At 42.3% G+C, this 27,847-nt stretch overlaps 1 protein-coding gene across 2 annotated transcripts; it reads left to right on the top strand.

The window, feature by feature from the left end:
* Positions 1 to 479: 479 nt before the first annotated feature.
* MCM6 (minichromosome maintenance complex component 6) lies at positions 480 to 27,191 on the top strand. Of its 2 annotated transcripts, none has more exons than XM_075829230.1 (17): positions 480 to 700; positions 5,219 to 5,365; positions 5,443 to 5,553; positions 6,286 to 6,535; positions 7,833 to 7,998; positions 10,315 to 10,460; positions 11,297 to 11,447; positions 11,536 to 11,677; positions 17,136 to 17,277; positions 17,667 to 17,774; positions 17,868 to 18,023; positions 18,898 to 19,026; positions 19,115 to 19,276; positions 21,585 to 21,702; positions 21,795 to 21,950; positions 22,055 to 22,194; positions 24,428 to 27,191. In XM_075829230.1, the coding sequence occupies exons 1-17, from the start codon at positions 594 to 596 to the stop codon at positions 24,545 to 24,547; spliced, it is 2,451 nt and encodes an 816-aa protein (XP_075685345.1). In that variant the 5' UTR covers positions 480 to 593; the 3' UTR covers positions 24,548 to 27,191. The 2 variants fall into 2 exon arrangements, with proteins under 2 accessions (XP_075685345.1, XP_075685344.1); XM_075829229.1 differs by having other exon boundaries at positions 481 to 700; positions 21,585 to 21,711; positions 24,428 to 27,190.
* Positions 27,192 to 27,847: the final 656 nt, after the last annotated feature.

Below are 27,847 nucleotides of genomic sequence, written 5' to 3'. Positions count from 1 at the left end.
ATCGCTGCAGGACAACTGTCCCGTACTGTAAACATGATTATACTACGGGACAGTTGTCCTGCAGCAAGGCAAGGACTCCTAGCGTCGTACATAAGTATGATGCTAGGAGCCCGGCTCCTTGCACTGTGTTCGGTCCGGGACTTGCGGCCGAAATACGTCCGTCAATTACGTCCGTAAATAGGCCGTGTGCACATACCCTAAATGTTATGGCTGGTGGGTGAATATCAGTAGAAATGAAATGTAATGTGAACAGAGCCCAAGATATTTTTGTATTTCAAAGCAATTGCTCTTTGACAAAAGTGACAGAACGTTCCCATCACGTTCCATTCTGAGAACCTCTTCGCCGCCACCACTAGTTGGCGCTCTCCCCAGTACACAGCAGTGAAATCCTGTACAGCGAACGAGGAGTTAAAAGCGCCTGCTACATTACAGATACACCCCTTCCCTCAGTGGCGCGAAAACACGCTCCACCCCTCAGTTTCCATTGGCTGTGACTGGCGCGAAACTGGACACGTGATCTCGACTGGCGCGAAACTCCAGCGTTGTCCCACAGCGAACAGGAAGCGGCGTATCTCGTTAGAACCAAGCGGAAAATGGACGTAGTCGAGCCCAACGCGAACACCGCGACCGCAGTTGCCCCGCAAGTCAGGGATGAGGTGGCGGAGAAGTGCCAGAAACTCTTCCAGGACTTCTTAGAGGAGTGAGTGTGCCTGGACCAACTTCCACATATATCGGCTGGCTTCCCATTCCCCGTCATATAACCGTCCTCATGCCGCTCCGTTCTCGCATATAATTTCCCAGCACTGAGCGGCGCAGACTTCCATCATATAACATACACCTCCGGATCGTTTTACTATATATAAGTGTAGACACGTAGCAACCAATCAGACTGCAGCTTTCATCTTCTCAGCCTGCTCTAGGTAATGAAAGCGGCAGTCTGATTGGTTGCTATGGGTTACTTTTCCCCGTTTTGTACCCACTTGTTTACATTTTGCCCAGTGATGCGCTAATGTCGAATTGTTCCCTCATCGCTCTAGGTGTAACACTGAACTGCCCCTCATACTCCTGAATCCTACGCTTTATATAAAACAGCTATAAATCTCACTGATTGGCTCTCTAGGATCACCTGACTGTCTCAGATGGATTTGCATGCTTTCCTCAGTTACCCTATTGGAAGGTTGGGGGGTGTGACTGGCCTTACCCAACCAGAGTAATATAGATGTATTGCCCTAATTAGAGAAGACCCCATGTAATTTTGGGGTGCAGAGATGAATTTCATTTTTAAAACTTTAATTGCAGCTCTAAAAGTTTCTTATAACTCCGCTCCTTTGCTGCTTTTTAATGTTTCCGTGTTACTAACTGCATATAATAAAAGCTGCTGCGTGTCTGACTGTTACTAATCTACCGGCTGAGCCTTGTTCACACGGTGCAGATTTTGCATGTGTTTTTTTAGGCCGGAAATGGAACCCAAACAGAAGAAATATATAAAGTAAAGCCTTATAGGTCTGCCCTCCTGGATCCAATTCTGGCTTTAAAAAAAAAAAAACCCTGCATGCAAAATCTGCACTGTGTGAACAAGGCCTAAGGCGTACATTTCTGATCGTACTGACCAGATATTACACGACATGGGGCCCGCCTGCCGCTGGGAATCCTTCTTCCACCGGTCTAGAGCGTAACTTGCAAAATGGGAAGATTTATAAAAAAAAAAAGTGGAATAATTGGCCATAGCAACCAGTCAGAGGCTGTTTAGAAAATTAAAGCAGCGTTCTAATTGGTTGCTATTAGTAATTTAACTTTTTTCCTTTGCACTGATTTTGATAAATCTTTTCGATGGATGTTTTGCGCAATTGTTTATGCAAATTTCCACTGTATCCGCATTATTCACATGATGTTATGGACCCATAATTACAAATTTTAGGCTGATTTCATTTGTTGACTGCACTGCAGTGTTATGCCCTGGGACCTTTGTTCCTGGTCTTATAATTTGGGCTTTAATATGATGCCAAGATCTAGGCTCTAGCCCTTCTATTTGATTTGCTATTGTCCCTGGCAGTGAAGGGGTTAAATATTGGGATGGCAGGTAACGCAGCTCGCTGATTTAATTCTCGTTCTAAATGCACAGCTAAAATATCCCTTAGGGTACGTTCACACGGCTTATTTACGGACGTAATTCGGGCGTTTTACGCCTGGAATTACGTCTGAAAATACGTCTTGAAAGCGTTGACAAACATCTGCCCATTGAAAGCAATGGGCTGACGTTTGTCTGTTCACACGAGGCGTATATTTACACGCCGCTGTCAAAAGACGGCGCGTAAATAGACGCCCGCGCCAAAGAAGTGGCTGTCACTTCTTCAGATGTAAATGGAGCCGTTTTCCATTGACCCCATGGAAAACCAGCTCCAGTTACCGCCGTAATGGACGCGGCGTTCGAACGCCTGCACATGCCGTTACGGCTGAAATGACGGGGATGTTTTCTCCTGGAAACAGCCCCGTCATTTCAGCCGTTACGGACGCTGCCGTGTGAACATAACCTTACAGGTCCATTCATGCGTTGTGGTTAGAACCGCATCCAACTACATACGTTTTTACCGCGATTTAATGCGGTTGTAGAAAACCAAAAGCAACCATAAGAAAACACAATAAGGGTATGTTCACAAGCTCTGTTTTCAGGCGTAGATCAGGATGTAAATGCCTGGAAAAACGGTGGCTAAACGCCTACAAACATCTGCCCATTGAATTCAATGGGAAAAACTGTGTTTTGTTCAGATGGGGCGTTTTTTTGCTGTAAAAAGGAGCATGTCACTTCTTGAGCCGTTTTTGGAGTGGTTGAAAATCAGAATCTGTTCTCTCTGAAAACAGCGCTGTCATTTTAAGACGTTTTTACTTGTGCGTGTGAACAGACCCTAAATATTCTAACGGAATAATGATCTGAATGGGCACTGCTGATATTTATGCCAATGCTGCAAAATGCATGGATTTTTAATTTCGGAAATTTCTGCAACAAATCTGTTGTGTGTGACTATATACCCTTTATACTAAAACGTGTATTATGTAATTCACTCAACTAAAGCGTGATGCTTATGAATGGGACGTCAGCTCTTCTAGAGTTTAAAGTATATTTTACGCCACAGACAGTGCGGGCATATTGCAGCACTAGTTTAGCCTCTTCACTGTTTTTTTCCTACAGAGCGACGCTCTTAGTCACTGCTGTGCAGGGAACTACAGCACAGCCCCGTTCACTTGAATGCAGTTTCCTGTATAAGTGACCGAGATCGGGCCGTGAAAAATGCGGGGAGGCAGAGACTCCCAGCATCATAAAATGTCTGAGGCCAGGAGTCCCGTTCACCTGTACCGCGATCGAGCCGGGAAATCCAGCCGACCCAAACCATTGTTCACGGCCCGTTCTCCGTCGTGTGCAAGAGCACTAATAATAGCTGTCCTGGAGCCTTGATGGGGATGGAAAAACAGTGAATGTTCTGCATGTGCTAAACTAGTGCTGCGACACCTGCATTCTCAGGATTGGCACGGATCCCTGTGTTTGGAGCCCAACCGGTCAGAATATTATGGATTATCTTAGATTCAATCATTAGAAATACCAATTTAATGTTTCACCGCTACTAGTGAAAATAATATTTTTTAGTAAGGAAAAGCCACAATGGGTAGAGCCTGTCTGTTCTGTCATGGATCTGGATGATGAAAAAAGCCGGGGTATGAAAAAACGGAGGCACTTTTTACTAGAACAGTTTATTTTCGGGTATATTGACGCGGGGCAGACTTGATGCGTAATTTTTTGCAACTGAAAATCAGTTCCCTTTTGGCCTCGTGCACACGACCATACTGGTTTTGTGGTCCGCAAAACCACTGGTCCGTTGTGATTTGTCAGACCGCAAAACTTGTGCACCCGTGTGTTATCCGGACTCGAGGGTCCACAACAATTCACCGGTATTGGTGAATCTGCAAATCCAAACTGTAAAAAAAAACTTTGTCTTGAGTTTCTGCGTCCTCCGCACTAGGGTTGTCATGATACCAGAATTTGGACTTCGATAGCGATACTTTGTGTAGTATTGAGATATTCGATGCCAAATGATACTTTGCCAACAACAATAATAATAATTTTAAAAAAAAAGTTCTTATATTTTCTGATGTGAGGCGCGAGGTGTGATGAATTTTGAGCCTTCATGTACCTCAAATTAATAGTAATTAACACCATCATGTTCCTCAGTCATATTGGACAACATTTGGATAAGTATATGCCAGTACATTAGCCTGTGTACCGATAGTACATAGACAGTTGTTAGGACATACCTAAGTATGGTCAGACAGCCCTGGGGTCCTTCAATGGATTCCCTGTGATGCATCCAAAGGGCATCCCCCTTCTCATTTTCCCAGGAGAATAGTGTTTGTGGTCGGAGGTTTCTCTGACGTTAGAGAGGGGCTGCGGCTGTGTAATACAGCCATTGTCCCGCTCCTGACAAGTGCGCGCGCGATCAGCATGAGGTGATGCATCTGGCGCTGCACTAATGAGCGGTGGCGCAGGCACTGAGGACAGAACATGGGGATGTTTTGCAGAGCGCCCGTCATGTTCTGTCTTCAGTACCGGTTTTCATTAATACAGCGCAGGTCGCATCACATGCTGACCGCGCGCGTGCACTTGTCAGGAGCAGGGCAATGGCTGTAATACACAGCCGTATGTATACCTGCTCTAACAACATTCGTGTGTTACTATACTTAGCTGTGCGGCCGCAAAGCTTAGTATCGAAATACATGCAATAACGGTATTGAAACCGTTTCGATGCATCGTGCAACCCTACTCCGCACAGATCCTTGTAAATCACGGTCGTGTGCACGGGGCCATAGAAAAGAACGGGTCTGCAATTTATCAGCAAAAATACGGTTGTGTGCATGGGGGCTGTTTCCGCTGCATGTGAACAGATTCCTGCAGGCACCATTCAGATGAACGGGACAGTCACAGAAATGTCTGCAACAAATCTGGCACGTGTGAATGTAACCTAATAAAACCAAGACCGGTGTGTGTTAATGCATCCTCAAAGTCCAATAACAGAACCTCTTCTGACATCGGTCACAACTCTCCCAGATAAAGAACCAGCTAATCAGTCCCAATAACAAAATACGCTTAATGTTTTAACAGTAGTCCTAATATGTTCATCGGCCATTTCTATAAATGGCATTAATACGATTCTTCGTGTATAAACTTTAGGTTTCAAAATCCTGATGGAGAATTGAAGTATAAGAATGAAGCGGAGGAGCTGATCCGCCCTGAGAGGAACACGCTGCTCGTCAGCTTCCAGGACGTGGAACAGTTCAACCAGCAGCTGGCGACCACGGTCCAAGAGGAGTTTTACAGGTGAGGCTGCCGATGTGACCTAAGGACCTGCACAATGTCTGATGGACCAATCGTTCACACTGACCTCTCCTCCGCAGAGTCTACCCGTACCTGTGCAGAGCGGTCCGGGCCTTTGCGAGAGACCACGGCAATGTTCCGCAGAATAAGGAGTTTTATCTATCCTTCCAAGACCTGGCAACCAGACACAAGTAAGAAAGTTGTGTCTGATATTTGCACTGTGGGGGGCTTTATACTGTGGGGGCATTCATGGGGTTTGTCGGGCAAGACGGCTGGGCATAGCAGTGGTGTAGGGGGACCCAAGCTGAATTCTTGCACCAGGGCCCATGATCCTTTAGCTACGCCCCTGGCTAAGGGTAAAATCCGCATAGAAAATCTGTGAAGTTTGAACTCCGTCTTTAGCCATTTTTCTAGTTTTGCAGTCAATTAACTGTCCCTTCATGCCATAATGTGTCCGACTTGATTTTCCTTTCATGTATTCTCCATTACAACAGATTCATCTAATGAGTTCGGCTTTATTCACATGCGGCGGGAGTGCTGCAGGTTTTCTGGGTGGGCAATCCGCAGCGGATTACAGTCCCAGCCATGTGCTCAAGCAGAGCCTGAAATACACAACACCTCGTCAAAATAAAAGTTAAAAATGTTGAGAGTTCATACGTGACACTGGTCTATGTGTAGAACTGAATAGACCAAAAATATCTGAAATCCAGTTGCCAATACGTAATTGATAAATGGCCTTGTTAGGCACAAGGGGGGATAAGACGCGGAACTGTTCATCTTCCTGCACCATTTCTCTTATCATTGGTAAGAGGGGGTGATGACATGAAGAAAAGTTTGTGTATAACCCTGGTCTACTATTTACAGCTAAAATCTGCGGTCACCATTAATGCAAAAATATCCCCTAATTGTTAATATGTTTACAGGATCAGAGAGCTGACCACACCTCGCATCGGATCTCTGATGAGGATCAGTGGTCAGGTGGTGCGGACTCATCCGGTGCATCCAGAGTTAGTCAGCGGCACCTTCTTGTGTTTGGATTGTCAGACGCTGGTTAAAGATGTGGAGCAACAGTTCAAGTACACACAGCCCAGTATTTGCAGGAACCCTGTGTGCGCCAACAGGAGGAGGTTTATGCTCGACACCAACAAGTCTAGATTTGTTGATTTCCAAAAGGTAATGTTAAATAGTGATGTGATTTGGTTATGAGTGGGAGTCTGCTTTAGAGCAGCCCTAGCTATATGCCCTATCCGGTATCCTTATACCGTCATGTGATGTATTCTGAGATGTACTCAAGTACAGGATTAGAAAAACACGAACAGCTGTCTTCTAAAAGCAGCGCCATACCTGTCTACAGGTTGTGTGTGGTATTGCAGCTTAGACCCATTTGCTTCAATGGACGTGAGCTACAATCCATGGACAGGTGTGCTGCTGATTTTGAAAGGAAGCATCAGACATGTTTTTCTAATCCTTGACAACCCCTTGAAGGATGGATTCTGAGAAGGACCAAAATTTAGTTAGAGGCTCTGTCACCAGATTATCAAATCCCTATCGCCTATTGAATGTGATCAGCGCTGCAATGTAGATAACAGCAAAGTTTGTTTTTTTGAAAACCGATCATTTTTGCCCAAGTTATGAGCAATTTTATATTTATGCAAATGAGCTTTTCAATGTACAACTGGGCGTGTTTTCTCGTTTTACCAACTGGGCGTTGTGAATAGAAGTGTATGACGCTGACAAATCAGCATCATACACTTCTCATCGTTCCCACCCAGCTTCTTTCACTGCAGACACACAGCGTGACGTCACCCACAGGTCCTTCAACCTTGGCGTCGGACAAAGAAGTTACATCGGCTCCAGGCGTCCAAAAGGTTAATATGCTCGTCTCTAGGGAGTTTGCTATGCTTACCTGCACATGGTGATGCTGCTGCAAATTCAACTGTATCCTATGACGCCTGGAACTGATGTGTCTTCTCTCTTCCGACGTAAAGGTTGAAGGACCTGTGGGTGACGTCATGCTGTGTGTCTGCAGTGAAAGAAGCAGGGTGGGAACGATGAGAAGTGTGTGATGCTGATTTGTCAGCGTCATACACTTCTATTCACAACGCCCCGTTGGTAAAAACACAATACACGCCCAGTTGGTAAAACGAGAAAACACGCCCAGTTGTCCATTGAAAAGCTCATTTGCATAAATCTAAAATTGCTCAGAACTTGGGCAAAAATGATAGTTTTTTAAAAAAAACAAAAACTTTACTGTTATCTACATTGCAGCGCCGATCACATGCAATAGGAGATAGGGACTTGATAATCTGGTGACAGAGCCTCTTTAAGATATGGGTCCAGAACTACCAATAGTGAAGAATACCTTTAAAAATGTTAGGCCTTTCATATTTTACCTGCTGCAGCATATGTTAGTATATTTTAGTGTATGATCGCTGACAATTGATTTTTTTTTTTTATCTTGTATTTGCAGGTTCGTGTACAGGAAACCCAGGCCGAGCTTCCACGTGGCAGTATCCCACGCAGCCTTGAAGTTATTTTACGTGCAGAAGCTGTTGAGTCATGCCAGGCTGGGGACAGATGTGATTTTACAGGGTGTCTTATTGTTGTCCCTGATGTCTCTCAGCTTTCTACACCAGGTAACTGCTTTGTGATCTCTAAAGATAACCCGGCTAATGAGAACGTGACGTGAATAGCTTGGATATCATCTATTTCTGCTCTTGTGTCAGAGTCCAGCTAATTGATATCTATGCTGTTAAGTTATTTGTACATGGTTTCCTGTATGCTGTCATATTGTACTATATTTTTCAAGGTATTCTCTTTTCAGATTAACTCCTTTTTTAACCCCTTAATGACCAAGCTATTTTTTAAGTTTTTCCTTCGTCTCATTCCAAGAGCTATAACCTTTTTATTTTTGCGTCGACATAGCTGTATAAGGTCTTGTTTTTTGCGGGACAAGTTGTATTTTTTAATAGCACCATTTTTAGGTACATATTATTTATTGATTAACTTTTTTTGGGGGGGAATAGAAAAAAATCTGAAATTTCGCCACTCTTTTTTGCGTCCTAAATCTACGCTGTTTACCGTGTGGTATAAATAACACACTAACTTTATTCAGCGGGTTGTTACGATTGCAACGATACCAAATTTGTATAGTTTTTGTATGTTTTACTACTTTTACACAGCAAAAACGCTTTTTTTTTCAAAATTATTTGTTTTGGTGTCTCCATATTTGAAGAGCCGTAACGTTTTTATTTTTTCGCCGATGCGGTTGTATGAGGGCTTTTTTTTTTGCGGGACGACTTGTAGTTTTTATTGGTACCATTTTGGAGTAGATGCGACTTTTTGATCACTTTTTATCACATTTTTTTTAAGTCAGGATTCACAGAAAACAGCAATTTTTCCATAGTTTTTTATTAATTTTTTTACGGCGTTCACCATGCGGGTTAAATAATGTAATAGATTTATAGTCGGGGTCGTTACGGACGCGGCAATACCAAATATGTGTAACTTTTTAACTTTATTTTGTTTTTTTAATAGTAAAGCATTTTGTAAGGGGAAAAGCTGGGTTTTTCATTTTTTTTCACATTTTTTTTAAAATTAACTTTATTAAACTTTTTTTTCACTTTTTTACTAGTCCCATTAAGGGACTATAATATGCGATTCTGCGATCGCATTTATAATAAACTGCAATACTTCTGTATTGCAGTGTATTACTGCCTGTCCGTTTAACACAGACAGGCATCTGCTAGGTCATGCCTCCGGCATGATCTAGCAGGCAGTCGCTCCAGGCAGACCTGGGGGCCTTTATTAGACCCCCGGCTGCCATTAGAGACACAGACACTCGGCGATCGTGTCGGTGGGAGAGAGAGGGAGCTCCCTCCCTCTCCAAAACCACTCAGATGCGGTGCTCGCTATTGAGCACCGCATCTGAGGGGTTAAACGTGTGAGATCGATACTAATATCGATCTCACCCGGCAGAGCAGGGACGCTCCCAGCCCTCAGCTGCCTCTAGCAGCTGAGAGCAGGGAGATCTGACAGCTCCCTGCTCTGTTTACTTATTCCGATGCCGCAACGTAAAAAGTCTATGGCATCGGAATAAGGCCCGTTAGTGACCGACGTAGAAACACGATGGGCCGGTCATTAACGGGTTAATCCTTGATAGATGGAATTAAAAGCTTGCATATGCTTTTGTGGTACAACAATGTATTAGAGAATTGCATCATCTAGAATTTAAAGTGTAACTAAACGTTCAACAAACTTGTGACATGTCAGAAGTTTTGATTGGTGCGGGTCCGAGCACTGAGACCCCCACCAATCGCTAAAATGAAGCAGCAGAAGTGCTCGTGTGAGTTCTCAGCCTCTTCGCTTCTGTTCGGTTTTTTTCTGGAAAACTGATGTAGCGGAGTATGGGCTCATAGACTTTCTATTGAGTCCGTACACCCCTACATTGATTTCCGGAAAAAGAATTTGTGACGTATACGTTAATCTGACACAATTATAGTCTTGGTAACTGATGCCACGATTAGGCATCTGTTTAACGTGTCCGTCACCCATAGACTATAATTGTATCGGTTTAATGTATACACCATGAAAAGCTATTAAAAAGCCCATGACGTATACGTTATATGCCTGTGAGGTACGCCATTCCATTTAAAAAATGTATAGCGCGCTGTATTCTTCTTCTTCTTTTTTTTTTTTTTTTTTTTTTACAGGATTCCCTTGTATGGAATAGTTTAGTCTACTGTGCTATTCCATACTAAAAAAATAAAAGTTACATCACTTGGTGATTTAGCTATAAGTTATTCTCATCTTCTTGTAATATTACATTTGCAGCAAGACAGTTAAAAAGCACCAGCAGTGATCAACCTGCGTGTTCCTTCTAAACAGATCTCCGCTAAAGGATCGCAGTGTGACGTTTAGATTGTTAAAATAACCAATCATGTTCCTCACAGGTGTTCGTGCCGAGACCAGTTCCCGGGTTGGAGGAGTTGAGGGCTATGAAGCTGAAGGAGTCCGTGGTCTCCGCGCCCTTGGAGTTAGAGATTTGTCTTACAGACTAGTTTTCCTTGCTTGCTATGTGGCTCCTACAAACCCCAGGGTGAGTGACACAAAGAGGGTGGGTAGACAATTGTTTCTTCAAGTAGATGCCTATATGTATGTCCTTTACCAGCTCTATCTAGCATCTTGGATTTTTATCAGAGAAGAATAGCGAAGCATGCAGTTAAAATCCTGGGAGCTAGTCTCTGCTAGCAGTTCTGTTATTTTTACCTCTACAGAAAGCATAACAAATCCACAAAGATCCATTTACTTATATTAAAACACCCTTGTAGGATTTGGGCTATTCTATGGTTATCCTTTGATTCATAACACTTGACATGTGAAGTTATACCCATCAGACAAATGGGGGAGGTTTATTAAGACTGGCGTTTCATAAGTCCGTCTTAAAGGGTAAGTAGACGTTTAACAAATTTTTGACATGTCAGATGTTTTGATCACTGGGGGTCTGAGCAGTGAGCCCCCCGCCGATCGCTAAAAAGTGGGAGAAGCTGAGCCACTTAGTGTCCGGCCTTTCTCGGAAAGCCGATGTAGCGTTGTACGGGCTCAAAGACTTTCTATTGAGTCCATATACCAACTGCTCGGCTCTCCGAGAAAAGCCGAACAGAAAGCAAGCCGCTCAGCGCTCGCACAGGCGCTTCTGCCGCTTCGTTCTAGCGATCGGTGGGGTTCTCAGTGCTCAGATCCCCCAGCGATCAAAACTTCTGACACATCACTGTGACATGTCAGAAGTTTGTTGAACGTTTAGTTACCCTTTAATATGAATATCGCTGGAGTAACTGGCGCCTAATTAAGAGGCGCCAGAAAGTAAAATATACTCCAGCTACGAGAGTGATATATTTAGAATCTGACCAGAAGATACTTCATACCTTGTTTCAGTTCGGTGGCAAAGATCTTCATGAAGAAGACATGACTGCTGAGAGCATCAAGAACCAGATGTCTGCGAAGGAATGGGAGAAGGTGTTTGAAATGAGCCAAGACAAAAATCTGTACCACAACCTGTGCACCAGCCTTTTCCCTACTGTGCATGGTAAGCAAGTCCAACCTTGTACATCTTCTGAGGATTTGGTGAGTCTATCTATATCACTTTAATCCTATTTCTCTTATCCCCGGTCTAGGCAATGACGAGGTGAAGAGAGGCATCTTGCTTATGCTGTTTGGCGGCGTTCCAAAGACCACCATGGAGGGCACGTCACTGCGTGGCGACATTAATCTGTGCATTGTTGGAGATCCAAGTACAGCCAAGAGTCAGTTCCTCAAGTGAGTACTGCTCAGAAATCACTGCTGATCTTATGTCAAAGAGGTATTCCCATCTAAGACCTTTATAGAATATCCATTGGATAAGCCACAAATGTCTAATGGATGCGGGACCCAGAGAATCCATCTCCAGAATGGGGGTAACCTGACCCTTGTCCTGCCTGGTGAGGCAGCTAACAAAATGAATGAAGAGAACCAAGCACATGCGTGACCACCTCTCCATTTATTTATCACCTGGATGTGGGTTAGGTGGCACGCATCTATCAGACGTTTATGGCATATCCCGTGGACATACCATAGATGGGAATAACGCGCAAATTTTTTTTTTTACAAATTCCTTGAGTTGTGTGAAGTCTAATATTCTGTTTAGAGGTTTCTGGTAAAGCTCAGTGACAATATGGCTGCCAGGGTTTGTCACTCAGCTATCCCGGACTTCTGAATAATAATTATGTAACGATGATCCTCATAATAATTATGTAACGATGATCCTCATGTTGCTGCACAAGCAGACACATTTGCCTATCTTTTCCCTGTTTATAGGAGTTTAAATCTCTTGCTGCAATAAACCAGTAACATTCCCGGTGTAAAGTGTTTCATAATTTTGCACACAGCAACAAGCGACCTTGAACCTTGTACAGTCATTTTGTGGCGCAGATAACGGCATGTTCTGTAATGGTTCTTTATTCTACCAGTCAATATTACGGGGATACTTAATTTATATTGTTTTTTTTATGTTTTACTATTTTTACAAGGAAGAAACTAAAGATAAAATGTGTGTTTTGTCGCCACATTCTGAGAGCCATAACTTTTAATTTTTACGTGGATTGAGCGGTATGAGGGCTTATTTTTTGCGGGGCGAGCTGTAGTTTCGACTGGTACCATTTTGGGCCACATGAGGCTTTTTGATCACTTTTTATTTACTTTTTTGTGAGATATGAAATGACCAAAAAACCGATTCTGGTGCATATTTTTTTAGTTTTGCGGTGTTCACCGTACGCGTTATATATGCTATAGTTTAATCGTTCTGACTTTTACGGACGCAGCGATACCAATTTTTTACATACTTCAGAGGAAAAATGAGAAGTGTTGTTCTTTAACCCCTTAACGCACCATGACGTAACTGTACGTCATGGTGAGCAGTGAGTTCGCGCACCTTGACGTACAGTTACGTCATTGCTTTGACAGTTAACCGCCGCGCGGCGCTACACCGCAGCGGCGGTTAACTGTGCAGGGTGTTAGCCCTGCTCTCCCCGTTGCCGATCAGCGGCCTGTCGCCGCTGATATCGGCAGTTAACCCCTTAATTGCGGCGCTCGATTTTGAACGCCACAATTAAGGTCTTTAGTGCCGATCGGCAGCCCCCATGTGAAATCACGGGGGCTGGCGATGGTACCCATGGCAACCGGACGCCAGACAATGGCTTCCGGGTTGCCATGTACAGAAGCCTATGAGGACCACCCCGAGGGTGGTCGTCGTAGGCTTCCGGTCAGTGTGACTGTCACGTCACAATGACAGTTGAAATGCATTACACTACGTGTGTAGTGTAATGTATTCCAGCAGCGATCAGAGCTGCAAGTCTAAGTGTCCCCTAGTGGGACAAGTGAAAAAAGTAAAAAAAAGAATAAAAATGTTTTAAAAAAAGTGTAAAAATAAAAGTTATAAGTGATATAAACAAGAACTGCTTTTTTTTCCTACAATAAGTCTTTCATTATAGGAAAAAAAATGAGCACGTAAAAAAAAAGTACACATATTTGGTATCACCGCGTTCGTAACGACCCCAACTATAAAACTATAATATTATTTTTCCCGCACAGTGAACGCCGCAAAAAAAACAAACGAAAAACAATGCCAGAATCACTATTTTTTGGTCACCACCCCTCACAAAATATGTAATAAAAAGTGATCAAAAAGTCGCATGTACGCCAAAATTGTACCGATACAAACTACAACCCGTCCCGCAAAAAACAAGCCCTTACACAGCTTTTTTGACTGAAAAATAAAAAAGTTATGGCTCTCAGAATACGGTGACACAGAAAAGACATTATTTTCTAAATAAGTTATTTTATTGCGCAAACGCTGCAAAACATAAAAAAACGTATATACAAATGGTATCGCCGTAATCGTACCGACCCGCAGAATAAAGTATAATAGTCATTTATAGCCCAGGGTAAACGCTGTCAAAAATAAATAAAAATCATTGTCAGAATTGATGGTTTTTGGTCACCTTGCTTGCCGAAAAATTGAATAAAAAGTGATCAACAAAATCGCATGTACCCCAAAATGGTACCAATGAAAATTACAGATTTTCCCGCAACAAATAAGCCCTCACACGGCTCCGGTGGTGAAAAAATAAAAAAAGTTCCGGCTCCCAGATTATGGCGATGCAAAATGTGCAGAGTGTTCCAAAAGTGGATAAGATCGGGCGCCATTTATAAGTGCGACACCGGCCACAGATCTGTGGATTATTATTTATTTACCCCATTATTATACCCTCTTATTATGCCATGATGTACTCTGCCCAGCCTACATGTGCCCCAACATTATAAACTGAAATACCAGCAAAACGCCAGAGCTACTACCAAGCAAAATATGCGCTCCAAAAGCCAAATGGCGTCCCTCCCTTCTGAGCCCTACAGTGTGCCCAAACAGCCGTTTATGTCCACCGATATGGCATCGTACCAAAAAATGGTACCAATAAAAACGACAACTCGTCCCGCAAAAAATAAGCCCCCACACCGCTCTATTGACAGAAAAATAAAAAAGTAGTGGCTCTTGGAAAGCGGAGAGGAAAAACGAAAAAGCAAAACATGAATCAGTTCGTAAAGGGTTAATTACTTTCTAATGAAAAAACATTTATGACCACATGTGGGGTATTGCCGTACTCGGGAGAAATTGCTTTACAAACGTTGGGGTGCATTTTCTCGTTTATCCTTTGTGAAATTGAAAAAATTCAACATTTTAGTGGAAATAATGTTGATATTAATTTTCACGGCCTAATTCTAATAAATTCTGCAAAAGACGTGTGGGGCCTAAATGCTCACTATACCCCTAGATAGATTCCTTAAGTGGTGTAGTTTCCCAAATGGGGTTACTTTTGTGGGGCTTCCACTGTTTCAGTCTCTCAGGGGCAAATTCGACATGACACCCAAAAACATTCCAGCTAAATTTGAGCTCCAAAAGCCAAATAGCGCTCCTTCCCTTCTAAGCCCCGGTGTGGGTCCAAACAGTAGTTTATTACCACATATGGGGTATTTACGTAATCAGGAGAAATTGTTTTACAAATGTTGGGGCGCTTTTTCTCCTTTATTCCTTGTAAAAATTAAAAATGGCTACCTTTTTTCAGAAAAAAAGTAGATTTTCATCTTCACATACTAATTCAAATAAATTTAGCAAAAAAACTGTGGGTTCAAAATGCTAACTATACCCATAGATAAATTCCTTGAGGGGTATCGTTTCCAAAATGGGGTCACTATTGGGGGGTTTCCACGGTTTTCTTCCCTCCAGTGCATTGCAAACGCGACACGGCACTGAAAACTATTCCAGCAAAATCAGAAATCCAAAATCCAAATGGTGCTCCTTCTCTTCTGAGGCCTGCTGTGGGTCCAAACAGCAATTTATTACCACATATGGGGTATTGCTATAATCGGAAGACATTGCTTTACATATGTTGGGGTGTTTTTTCTACTTTATTCCTTGTAAAAATTTAAAATTTCCTAATTTTTTCACAAAAAAAGTAGATTTTCACCTTCACATACTAATTCAAATAAATTTAGCAAAAAAACTGTGGGTTCAAAATGCTAACTATACCCATAGATAAATTCCTTGAGGGGTATAGTTTCCAAAATGGGGTCACTTTTGGGGTGTTTCCACTGTTTTGGCAGCACAAGGCCTCCTCACACCTGACATGGTACCTAAAATATATTCTAATAAAATAGAGGCCCAAAATCCACTAGGTGCTCCTTTGCTTCGGAGGCCTGTGTTCCAGTCCATGACCGCGCTAGGGCCACATGTGGGGTATTTCTAAAAACTGCAGAATCTGGGCAATAAATCTTGAGTTGCATTTCTTGGGTAAAACCTTCTGTGGTACAGAAAAAATTTATTACAAATGAATTTTTGAAGAAAAAAAATGAAATTTGTAAATTTCACCTCTACTTTGCTTTAATTCCTGTGAAACGCCTAAAGGGTTAAAATACTTTCTGAATGTGGTTTTGAATACTTTGATGGGTGCAGTTTTCAAAATGGGGTGATTTATGGTGACTTTCTAATATATAAGGCCCTCAAAGCCATTTCAGAACTGAACTGGTCCCTGAAAAAATAGCCTTTTGAAATTTTCTTGAAAATATGAGAAATTGCTGCTAAAGTTCTAAGCCTTGTAACGTAGTAGAAAAATAAAAGAATGTTCAAAAAACGACGCAAACATAAAGTAGACATATGGGAAATATAAACTAGTATGTATTTTGTGTGGTATTACTATCTGTTTTACAAGTAAATACATTAAAATTTAGAAAAATGCTAATTTTTGCTAATTTTCTCTAAATCTTGGCGTTTCTTACAAATAAATATTGAATTTAATGACAAAATTTTTTCAGTATCATAAAGTACAACATGTCACGAGAAAACAATCCCAGAATCGCTTGGATAGGTAAAAGCATTCTGGAGTTATTACCACATAAAGTGACACATGTCAGATTTTCAAAAATGGGGCTGGTCCTGAAGGCCAAAACAGGCTTAGTCACTAAGGGGTTAACTAACTTTTTTTTTATTTATTTTTTTACTCTACTAAAAACTTTATTGAACTTTTTTTTTTTTACACATTTCATTAGTCTTTCCCCCCCCCCCCCCCCAGGGGACATGAGCCAGAGAAAGTTAGATTGCTCCTACAATACCTACTAATGTATTGCAGTATATTGTCATTTTTACAGACTCCTGTTTAGCTGTGCCAGAGACATGGCTTAACACGGGATGAAGAAGGGCAGCCCTGGGGGCCTTCATTACAACCATTGGCACCACTGATCGCTTTGCGGTGCCGATGAGCTGTCAGAGGGGGGCCTCCCCCTGTTTGTAACGTCTTAGATGCTGTGATAGTGCTTGACCGCAGCATCAAAGGGGTTAAACAGCCAGGAACAGTGCGATCGCTGTTCCTGGCTGTTAGTCCTGGGTGTCAGCTATAATACACAGCTGACACCCGCTGCGTACAGAGCGGGCTCAGCGGATGAGCCCACTCCAAACGGGGTTCAGGGAGTGGTGAATGGGCCTCCATGATCTCCATCACCATGAATCCCATTGGATGGCTGGGAGATGGCACGTAACGCTTCCAAGTGGAATTGTATTTGAAAACTGAGTTTATTTGTCAGACGGTTGCGCTTTATGTGAAAATTAACAGAAAATAGTTTTTTATAGTCCCATGCAACAACTCTTAAAAATATACAGTTTAGATTTATTTGTGTTTGTTTCCACCACCAGACATGTGGAGGAGTTCAGTCCTCGGGCAGTGTACACAAGCGGCAAGGCTTCCAGTGCTGCGGGTCTGACTGCGGCCGTAGTGAGAGATGAAGAATCTCACGAGTTTGTGATAGAGGCTGGAGCATTGATGTTGGCCGACAATGTGAGTGCTCTGGATTTGTTTCCTGCTTCTACAAAATTGTTCTAGTTAACGAACCATGTAGTAATACGTACATTCAAATTTCATTTGTCCTGACCCCAACGGTCCAGAAATCCTGAATCTGACATGACGACAAAAATAGCCCCATGAAGTATTCTCAAAACGAACCCAATAATCTTGTCACATTCTGATTAATAATACAGAATATGTTCACTATATGGTAGGTCCTTCACAATCTACTACTGGCCTACGAGGAATATCAGCGTCATCGCGCTCCCATAGGAGGCCGGCCGTCATTAATGGAAGCCCCTGCATGGGGACCATAGAGAACATCTGTAACATCTGTAACTAGGCTCCTGTATTTGACAACTAAAGGATGATTACTTTTTCAGGGTGTATGTTGTATTGATGAGTTTGACAAGATGGACCTCAAGGACCAAGTGGCAATTCATGAAGCTATGGAACAGCAAACCATTTCAATCACTAAAGCTGGTGTGAAGGTAAGCATTCTGGTCCTCGGATCACTGTGCAGGGACACAGCCATTAGTACAAGCCGTATGGGACTTCTCTGACTTATCCTTCCTTTACGCCAGGCCACACTGAATGCAAGGACATCCATCTTGGCCGCTGCAAATCCAGTTGGAGGTCGTTATGAGAGGTCGAAGTCCCTAAAACAAAATGTTAACTTGTCTGCTCCGATCATGTCCAGATTTGACCTTTTCTTCATCCTGGTTGACGAATGTAACGAGGTAACCGCTTCTGTTCCAATGTTAGATTTACGTATTCACTACTTTTATTAGTAATGTATTTTTGTCCCTTACGGTTTTCCTTTTTTAAGATCACTGCTTGCTCTCAGTGAATGGAAATATTATTCTTTACATTCACTAATGACAAGAGCAAGCATAGATCTTGAAAGAAACTGGAATACGAAGTATTATAGAAAGCTTTTTCAGTGATTTTTTTTTTTTTTTTTTTTATATATATTTTTTTTCCATTTGCCAGCATTTATGGCTAGTTAATATAGTGGGCATCAAGGAAAGTTTTGAGTTAATTAAAGAAAGAAGGAAAAAGGGACTGGCACTGTTAAACCAGAAATTGATGGTTGAGTGGAGGTTCACATTGGCACTATTCACACTGAAGGATCATGGCAGACAATATGCTCACGGGGGGCTACAGCACGTACAACTTGAAATCCAAAATAGCAAAAATCGAGGCACTCACCGACTTGGCAATGAATTTCTTTTTATTCGGGATCTTGGTCTAAATGACGCGGAGTAAGGCCCTTGACAAAGCGTGTTTGCACGCGAACCGGCCGTAGGCTTACTCCGCATCATTTAGACCAAGATCCTGAATAAAAAGAAATTCATTGCCAAGTCGGGTGAGTGCCTCGATTTTTAAATTTTAAATTTTTTTTCTATTTTGGATGGAAATTTTTGAGGCTCATTGTATTTCTCACGTGCCTGGCCTCACTGTTCTGTAAGAAAGGTCTTTATAGTCTTTTGCAAGCAGGTAAAATAACTTGAGATTACAGGATTTTAATGTTAATCATGTAAATATCCAGAAACAAACTTCTGGCGACTTCTCGTTACCTTTAACTATTGAGGTTTTTCGTTTTTTTTTCAGGTGACAGATTACGCCATTGCTCGACGTATTGTGGATCTCCACTCTAGAATTGAAGAGTCTATTGACAGAGTCTACACCCTGGATGAAGTCCGTCGATATCTGCTCTTTGCCCGCCAGTTTAAGCCCAAAGTAAGTATAGCAATAAATAAATCCCTGCCTAGTGACTGCTGATTTCTTACTTGCTTTTAGCTTACCAGATTCTTTATTTTTCAAACAGATCTCTAAAGATTCGGAGAATTTCATAGTGGAACAATACAAGCGTCTGCGTCAGAGAGATGGGTCCGGTGTCACCAAATCTGCATGGAGGATTACTGTTAGACAGCTTGAGAGCATGATCCGTCTGTCTGAGGCAATGGCACGAATGCACTGCAGCGATGAGGTGAGGATCTGCGTCATTATGTAACAAGAACTGTAAAGGGATTGTCCCTACAGGATAAATCCCTTTCCATACACCCAGTAGGGCTATGCGGATGTCCCCCATCCTGCTAGCCGGAGCACAAAGCTACTGCAAAGAGCGGCTCCCACTCTTGTGTCCTTGATGCAACCATGTTCCTCGTGGTTGCTTCTCTATTTGAATGGGTGCAGAGGGAATGTGTGGTGGGACCACCATTTTTATTGTCTAATGTGATCCTATACCATAAGGACGTTGTGTAAATACTGCAGCTTTTCTGCAACGGGATTTGTTGCGGAAAATCTGCAGCAAAGTGGATGAGATAAAACAAATCTCCACAGAATTTTATTCCGCAGCGTGTCCATTGTATTTACATAAACGCTGCTTATTTGTTGCAGGTTTTCCCCATTGAATTCACAGGGAGGTAAAACGCGCAACAAATAGAAGTTGTGTTTTTTTGTGGCCGGTTCGCAGCGATTCCGCCGCTAAAAACGCAACTCAGAAAAATTCAAAATCTAATACGCAGAAGTCTGTGTTCCTCCCTCCAGCACGGCCTCCTGGGATAACGTTTCATCCCATGTGACCGCTGCAGCCAATCACAGCCTGCAGCGGTCACCTCAGATGAAACATCATCCCAGGAGGCCAGCCTGGGTGACCTTAGAGGGCCCGCCTCCTGGGATGAAACTTCATGGGTGAGCGCCGCTGCAGCCAATCACAGGCTGCAGTGGTCTCCTGGGATGAAACGGCTAAGTGCTGCAGTTTTTCGCAGCCGACATCAGTTTGGTGCAGTTTTTTGCTTGGAATTCCCTGCGGCGCACAAGGCGGTTATGCGGCGTGCTTTTACGCAGCGTATCCGCCCCGTGTAGACTCAGACTAATACTTCTGTTATGTGCAGGAATGATACAAGGACAGGAACATCTATCTCTCCGGCAATTCCTTGCAAAATTGTCTGGAGCATCTGATCTAGGCAGTGATAAAACACCCTGTGCTAGGTGAAGGGAATCTGATTTCACCGCCTTTTCCCTTCTCTATTCCAATAATAGAAGTTTAATAGGGACTGTTTTGTGTATGCAATTCCCCAAGATGCAAGGTAAGGTTCGACTTCATTTGTCTCACTAAAGTTGAACCTACGCTGTTAATGTAGTTTCATAGTAAACCCATCCTTCACTGTATAACTTAACCAGATTCTTAACTCAGATTTTCATTTTTTCCTCCCCACCTTCCAAAAGCCATAACTTTTTTCATTTTTCCGTCGATATAGTCTTATGAGGGCTTGATTTTTGCGAGACAAGTTGTCGTGTTTCATGGCACCATTTAGTGAACCACATGATGTACTGGGAAACGGAGAAAAAATTATTTGTGGGCTGGAAAAATTAAAAAAACTGATTCCTTCATGGTTATTTTGCGCTTCGTTTTTACTGCGTTCACCGTGCAATTAACTTGACATGTTAACTTTATTTTGCAGGTCAATAAAATTACGGCGATACCAAATTTATATAGTTTATTTTTTTTTTATATTTTACTACTTTTACAAGGATAAAACTAATTAAGAAATAAAATTTATTTTGTGTCGCCAAAGTCTGAGAGCCAAAACTTTTTTCTATTTTTCATTCGATTGAGCCGTAGAAGGGCATATTTTTTTGCGGGACGAGCTGTCGTTTTTAATGGTACTATTTTGGGATATATGCAAGTTTTTGATCAATATTCCATTTTTTTGTGGGAGTTGAGGTGACCGAAAAACAGCGATTCTGGCGTTTTGCTTTGGTTTTGTTTTTTTTTTACGGCGTTCATCGTGCATTTTAAATAACTTTGTAATAGTTCAGACGTTTAAATGCGCGGCGATACCAATTATGTTTATCCAATTATTTTGACAGTGCTTTACAGTGAAAAAGGGAAATTTTTTCTACTTAAAATAAATTTTTTGTACATAAAAAAAAAGACAAAACTTTATTTAACTTATTTTTACTTTTTTTTTATTAGTTCCCCTAGGGGACTTAAGCCAGCAAGACTTGGGAGCCTTCATTGGGCACCCAAGCAACCATCGGTAACCCGCAATCACGTCGCGGGGGTTGGGGGGCGATGGGCTGTCAGAGGGGGATGCACCCCTCTTTCTAACGCTTTAGATGCCGCGGTCGCTATTACAGTGATGTGTCGGCTGTAACGTACCAGGAAGGGGTTAAGTAGCAATTCCATAATATAATCATTTCAGCTTTGCTCCCATTTTAGCACACCTCATTATCCCATAATATAATTAAAGCAAAATATGCACGTTCTGATGTATTCTCCTTCACCGCAGGTACATCCAAAACATGTGAAAGAAGCTTTCCGGTTATTAAACAAGTCTATAATCCGAGTTGAGACTCCAGATGTGAACTTGGATCAGGACGAAGAAATGGGAGTGGAGCCTCAGGAAGGTGTGAATGGTGAGATCTGGTTCTCCGTTCCCTCATTTCTGCAGGCGTTGACTTGAGGCTTACTCTCTACTAAATTATTTTTGTCTTTTTAGATGATGCCGCAATACCCAATGGTCATGTGAATGGTATTATTGGCCACGTAGACAGCGAACCTATGGAGACAGTAGCGAAACCTTCCCTGCGTCTCAGCTTTACAGAATACAGGCGAATCTCTAACTTGTTGGTTCTGCAACTGAGGAAGATGGAAGGTCGGTATCGCCCCCTCCTTCACCGCTATAAGAAATATAAATGTATTCAACCTCATACTGGGATGGTCGGATTTTGAATCTTTTTTTATATTTGCTCTATACAGATGAGGATGAATCTTCCCAGAAGAAAAGTGAACTTATTAACTGGTACCTGAAGGAGATTGAATCAGATATTGACTCTGAAGAAGAACTCGTTAACCGCAAGCAAATAATTGAGAAAGTGATTCACAGGCTTGTTCATTATGTGAGTAAATGTGCTGGAATCTTTTGTGATTTATAATATGTATTCTACAGACAAAGCCGGGGCTACAGCTGCAGTCCGTAGACTTCCATACGTGAACCTGCCTAGTTATGTATTGGTTCATCCCGGTGTAACTAGGCAGATTTGCAGTATAGAAGTTTGGAAAAAGTTGTATAACTACCCCAATGTTAGGATGGCAGCCACATACGGTATGTTGTCACCAATGACATGTGCAATCCATGATTCTCCATTCACCCATCAGCTTATAATAACTAGAAGATTGGTTTTAGTATTTGCTAAACAGGGTGAGGTCTTTTTCCAAAGATGGGGAACTTTATATCTTCCATCCACTACAGATGTAGCCAAGTTTATCTTGACTGATAACTTCCTGCAGGGTGACATCACACAACAAAAGCCATTGAAAAGTCATTGTAAACGTCAAATTAAAGTTTCTTGGCACTGCATATTTAAAGCATTAAAGAGGCTCTGTCACCAGATTTTGCAACCCCTATCTGCTATTGCAGCAGATAGGCGCTGCAATGTAGATTACAGTAACGTTTTTATTTTTAAAAAACGAGCATTTTTGCCCAAGTTGTGACCATTTTTGTAGTTATGCAAATGAGGCTTGCAAAAGTCCAAGTGGGTGTGTATTATGTGCGTACATCGGGGCGTGTATTATGTGCTTACATCGGGCCGTTTTTAATACTTTTACTAGCTGGGCGCTCTGATAAGTATCATCCACTTCTCTTCAGAACGCCCAGCTTCTGCCTGATCACTGCTGTGACGTCACTCACAGGTCCTGCATCGTGTCAGACGAGCGAGGACACATCGGCACCAGAGGCTACAGTTGATTCTGCAGCAGCATCAGCGTTTGCAGGTAAGTAGCTACATTGACTTACCTGCTAACGCCGAGGCTGCTGCAGAATCAACTGGTGCCGATGTGTCCGACACGATGCAGGACCTGTGAGTGACGTCACAGATCTGCACTGCCAGAAGCTGGGTGTTCTGAAGAGAAGTGGATGATACTTCTCATCAGAGCGCACAGCTAGTAAAAGTATTAAAAACGCCCCGATGTACGCACATAATACACGCCCACTTGGACTTTTACTTTTAAACACGCCCAGTTGTACTTTTGCAAGCCTCATTTGCATAACTACAAAAATGGTCATAACTTGGCCAAAAATGCTCGTTTTTTAAAAATAAAAACGTTACTGTAATCTACATTGCAGCGCCGATCTGCTGCAATAGCAGATAGGGGTTGCAAAATCTGGTGACAGAGCCTCTTTAAGAGAACAGATAAAGATGGCTACATCTGTACATGGCCCAATTTTCCCTCTATTGTTCTTTAAGACTGAAGAGTCAGGACGAGTACAGCCTGCTTGTTTTGCTCCAGTCTTATAAAGGAGGTTTTATGCATATGAATTTTAATCATAATATAATTAAATGTTCTGCAACTTGCTAATATATCATTTAAATAATTCAAGATCTCTACTTGCTGTTAGTGAATGGAAGTCTTGTTTACATTAGAGTTAGAAAACGCGTTCCAATCAGCTGCTTTGGGGCTGGTCCACACGCGGAATTGCCGTGTTTTTTTCGGACGGAAAAAACGCAGTAGAATACAGTTGCAGCATAATGGATGAGATTCCACAAATCTCATCCACACGCTGCATAAAAATTCACAGCAGAAATTGACCTGCGGTGCGTATTTTTCAAACCGCAGCACGTCAATTCCTGATGCGGAAAGTGGCCAGATTTGCTGTGTTTTTCAGAGGACATTTCTCCATCTCCTAACATTGGCAAAAACGCCGCAAAATACGCACTATTTTCTGCCGTAAAAAAAACCACGGAAATGGTGCGTTTTTGCGGCAGTAGAAAGTCTCTGACTTTCAACGGAACTGCTGCAGAAATTTTCTGCTTCAATTCCGTTGTGTGTGGACGAGCCCTTATTGTGGTATCGGAGCTCTCCTGTAAGAAGCTATATACCTGTCAGTATGACATAATTGGCACGGGTTTTCAGTCTGTTGTTGCCAGATTGTTCCCATTCACTGGCATCAAGCTGAAATCTTAAATGAAGAAGGATTATAGGATGATTGAATAACCCTTTAAGACTTATTTATTCTTCACTTACAGTAACAATACTGTCCATCCGTGCTGATCCCAGTACATTGCCATTATGGAACAGTGTGTTCTGTGCTTTAAGAATCAAGATTTTATAAACTTACCTCTTGCTTTACAGGATCAAATCTTGATTGAATTGTCACAGACTAGCCTGAGAGGCTCAGAAGGTGAGGAGGTTACTAAGGAGGAGGACCTTTACTTGGTTGTGAACCCCAACTACTTGCTGGAGGACTATTAATCTATTGACATTTGGACTCTGAAGTTCATCGAATGACTTAAGAACTTTTAACCTTTTTTTTTAATTTTTTTAATATTTTATCAGACTTTAAAAAAAATTGAAATTCTACATTTTGGAATTTCCTATTTGGAATGAACAGTACCCGTTTTAGTCAAGTTCAAAATACATTATTTAGGCATAATGGGGGCAGGTTTTAGGCAAACTTACCCTTGCATGCGTTTCAGTGGTGGCATATTGATGACCTATCAATAGCATAGACCATCAGTGTATAATCTGTGGGGGTCCGCCAGCGAAACAAAGGGGCAGCTGTCCGTTCTCTGCAGTACCTGTCACATGTATAGACGTTGCTGTGTTGGGTTCTTCAGAGAAGGTGCCGCTGCTTCTTAAATCTGCTGAGCCGGGGATGGGACCCCCTACTGATCTTATATTGATAACCTTTCCATTGGTCATCAGTGTTAATTCCCTGAAGACTCCTTTTAAATGTGTGCTGACACACTGAATATAGGTTGTCAATATAATGGAAGATTTTTAACCTTTGACTTCTCCTCAATCTGTTCTATTCGACTCAGTATGTAAAATAGTCATTTCATGCTTCCTTTTTAAGGGCGGTTTGATATGTTTTGTTGGCTTTTATTTTGCGGCGTTGCAATGTATTTTTTTTATTTGGATGTTATCTTGTGTATAACACATAAGGTCATTTTATAATGCTTACAATAAGTGCTGTAGATTTGTCAAAAATATATTTACAATTTAAATTGTATACCGCTATTTGGTTTTCTTCCAAGCCATAAGGGTGTATTCTAGGGATGTCGCGGTAACAGAATTTGGACTTTGATACCGATACTTTGTGTAGTATTGCAATTTCAATACCAAAATCATACTTTGCCATCAGTAATAAAAAAAAAAAGGTTCTTCCGTTTTCTGATGTGGGGCACGTGGTGTGATGAATTTTGAATGTGCCTCACATTAATAGTAATTAACGCCATCATGTTTCTCAGTCATAATGGGTTAATGTGTGAGGTACATGATGGGGTTAATTACTGTTAATGCGAGACACGTGGAGGTTAAATTCATCGCACCTCGCGCCTCACAATAAGTGAAAGAAAGGCGTTTTTTTTTTTGTTTTTTTACAGCGTACACATCATAAATGACGCCAAAAAATTTGTTGTGCAGGTTATTACGGCCGCGCCAATACCGAATATGTGTATATTTTATGTATTGAGACTTATTTTGATGATTGTAAAAAATGTGTATTTTATTTAATATTACCTTTATTGTTACACTTTAATGTACTGCCATATATCTATATACGGATAGTACACAGGCAGTTGTTAGGACATACCTAAGTATGCCCTAACAGGAAATATGGTATGGCCCTCAATCGCGTCACAGGGGTTCCTGTGATGCGATCCAAGGGTCACCCCCCCCCCCCCTTTTCATTTCCCCCTGAATGCTGCAGTCCGCTTTAATCGCAGCATTCAGGGGAATAACGGCGGATATTAAAGTTTTCCTGATCTCTGCCGTTATAGAGCGGGGCTGCGGATGTGTAATAGTCATTGCCCCGCTCCTGACAATAAGTGCACGCAGTCAGCATGAGGTGTTGCAGCCGGCGCTGCACTAATGAGCGACGGCGCAGGCACTGAAAACAGAACAGGGGAGTGTTTTGTAGTGCGCCCGCCACGTCCTGTCTTCCGTGCCGCCGCTCTTTAGTGCAACGCCGGCCACATCGCATCATCCGGACGGCGCGCACTTGTCAGGACTCAGGAGCGGGGCAATGGCTGTATTACACACCCGCAGCCCGGCTCTCATACATTAATGTGTTGCTATACTTAGCTGTGTGGCTTAGTATCGAAATAACAGTATCGAACCGTTTGGGAGTGCACAGTATCGAAACCGTTTCGATGCATCGTGCATCCCTGGTGTATTCACATGTTGCAGTAGTACCACAGTACAAAACGACACCACTAATGTAACGTAAAAATGTCAAACCTATTCACTTCATTGCGAACCTTTTTTTCACAGTTGAATTAATTTTATTTTTTTAAGAAAAAACGCCGCAGAAAAAAAATATGCGCATCCGTACTGCAGTATGTGAATACAGCCACACAATAAGAGTTCAGTAGTAACGTCCATCAGAACAACTCCCCTTAGCAGCAGCCGCTTGATGATAATATACAGTGGCTTTCCTGATGTAAATGATCTACAACCTGTTTTCCAGCTGTTGCAAACTAGCCCCCAGGATGCATGCTGGGAGTTGCAGTTTTGCAACCACTAGCGAGCCACAGGTTGGAGATCACTGGTCTACAGTCTGTTTTACAACCGATTATAAACCTTCATAAACTTCAGACTGCCATAAATAGTCTGTGATCTGAATTTATTGTGTAGGTAAAAAATTCAGAAGACAATTGGAGGGTTTGCCTGTAGAGGTGAAAAACCATGTAATATATCTAAATCTCCCACCTCTGGTAGGGTCTGATTAATGCATATGATTTAATGTCATCTATGATGTTTACCGGGCTCAAGGGCTACAAAGATTTTTTTTAATGCATGACCGTTGCAGTCCATATGAATAGGGAGAAGTAGAGGGGTTTACTCTAGCAACCAATCAGCCTTTATATTTGATGTCCTTTGTAATATAAAAAGCAGTAATCTCATTGGTTGCTATGGGTAAAGCCTCCATTTTTCATTAAAAATAAATAAATATTACTGTAAATATTGCTTGACCGTTGCTATCGCACTTCTCAAAAGATAAAAATCTGTAGCCATAGCGCTGCACGAGGATCGGCCCGTATTCTGCTGCTAAATTTGCTGGGAGTGATAGTGGGAAGGTTTTCTTCTGATCGGCTTTATTAGGCCTCATGCACATGGCTGAACCTGCATGGGAGTGCGTACGGTCCCAAACGATAGAGCCGTAAGCTCCGTGTCATTCCATATGGTCCCTCCGGGGGAATACCACTATAATACGGCATGTGAAGGACATGTGATACAACTCGGAACTTGTACAGGACCGTAAGGCTGGATTCACACCAGCATGTTCGGTCCGTAAAGGATGAAACGTATTTCGGCCGCAAGTCCCGGACCGAGCACACTGCAGGGAGCCGGGCACTGCGGCAGCATCCACAGAGGGCACCGCGGCACAATCTAAAAAGGGGCTGCCTAATTTTGACATTTGTGTGTGCCGAACGCTGCCAACTGAGCTGCCGGACTGCATTTAGCGACACTTAAATTGTAAAACAGGTTTGTTGAAATAAGCACGTTGAGAGAGCGCACAAATTTCTGGTAAGTTTAAACCTAGCGGTA

Source organism: Rhinoderma darwinii, chromosome 6 (genome assembly GCF_050947455.1).
Source record: "Rhinoderma darwinii isolate aRhiDar2 chromosome 6, aRhiDar2.hap1, whole genome shotgun sequence".
In the NCBI taxonomy this organism is placed as follows: Eukaryota; Metazoa; Chordata; class Amphibia; order Anura; family Rhinodermatidae; genus Rhinoderma; species Rhinoderma darwinii.
This window is presented reverse-complemented; position numbering and strand designations above follow the sequence as displayed.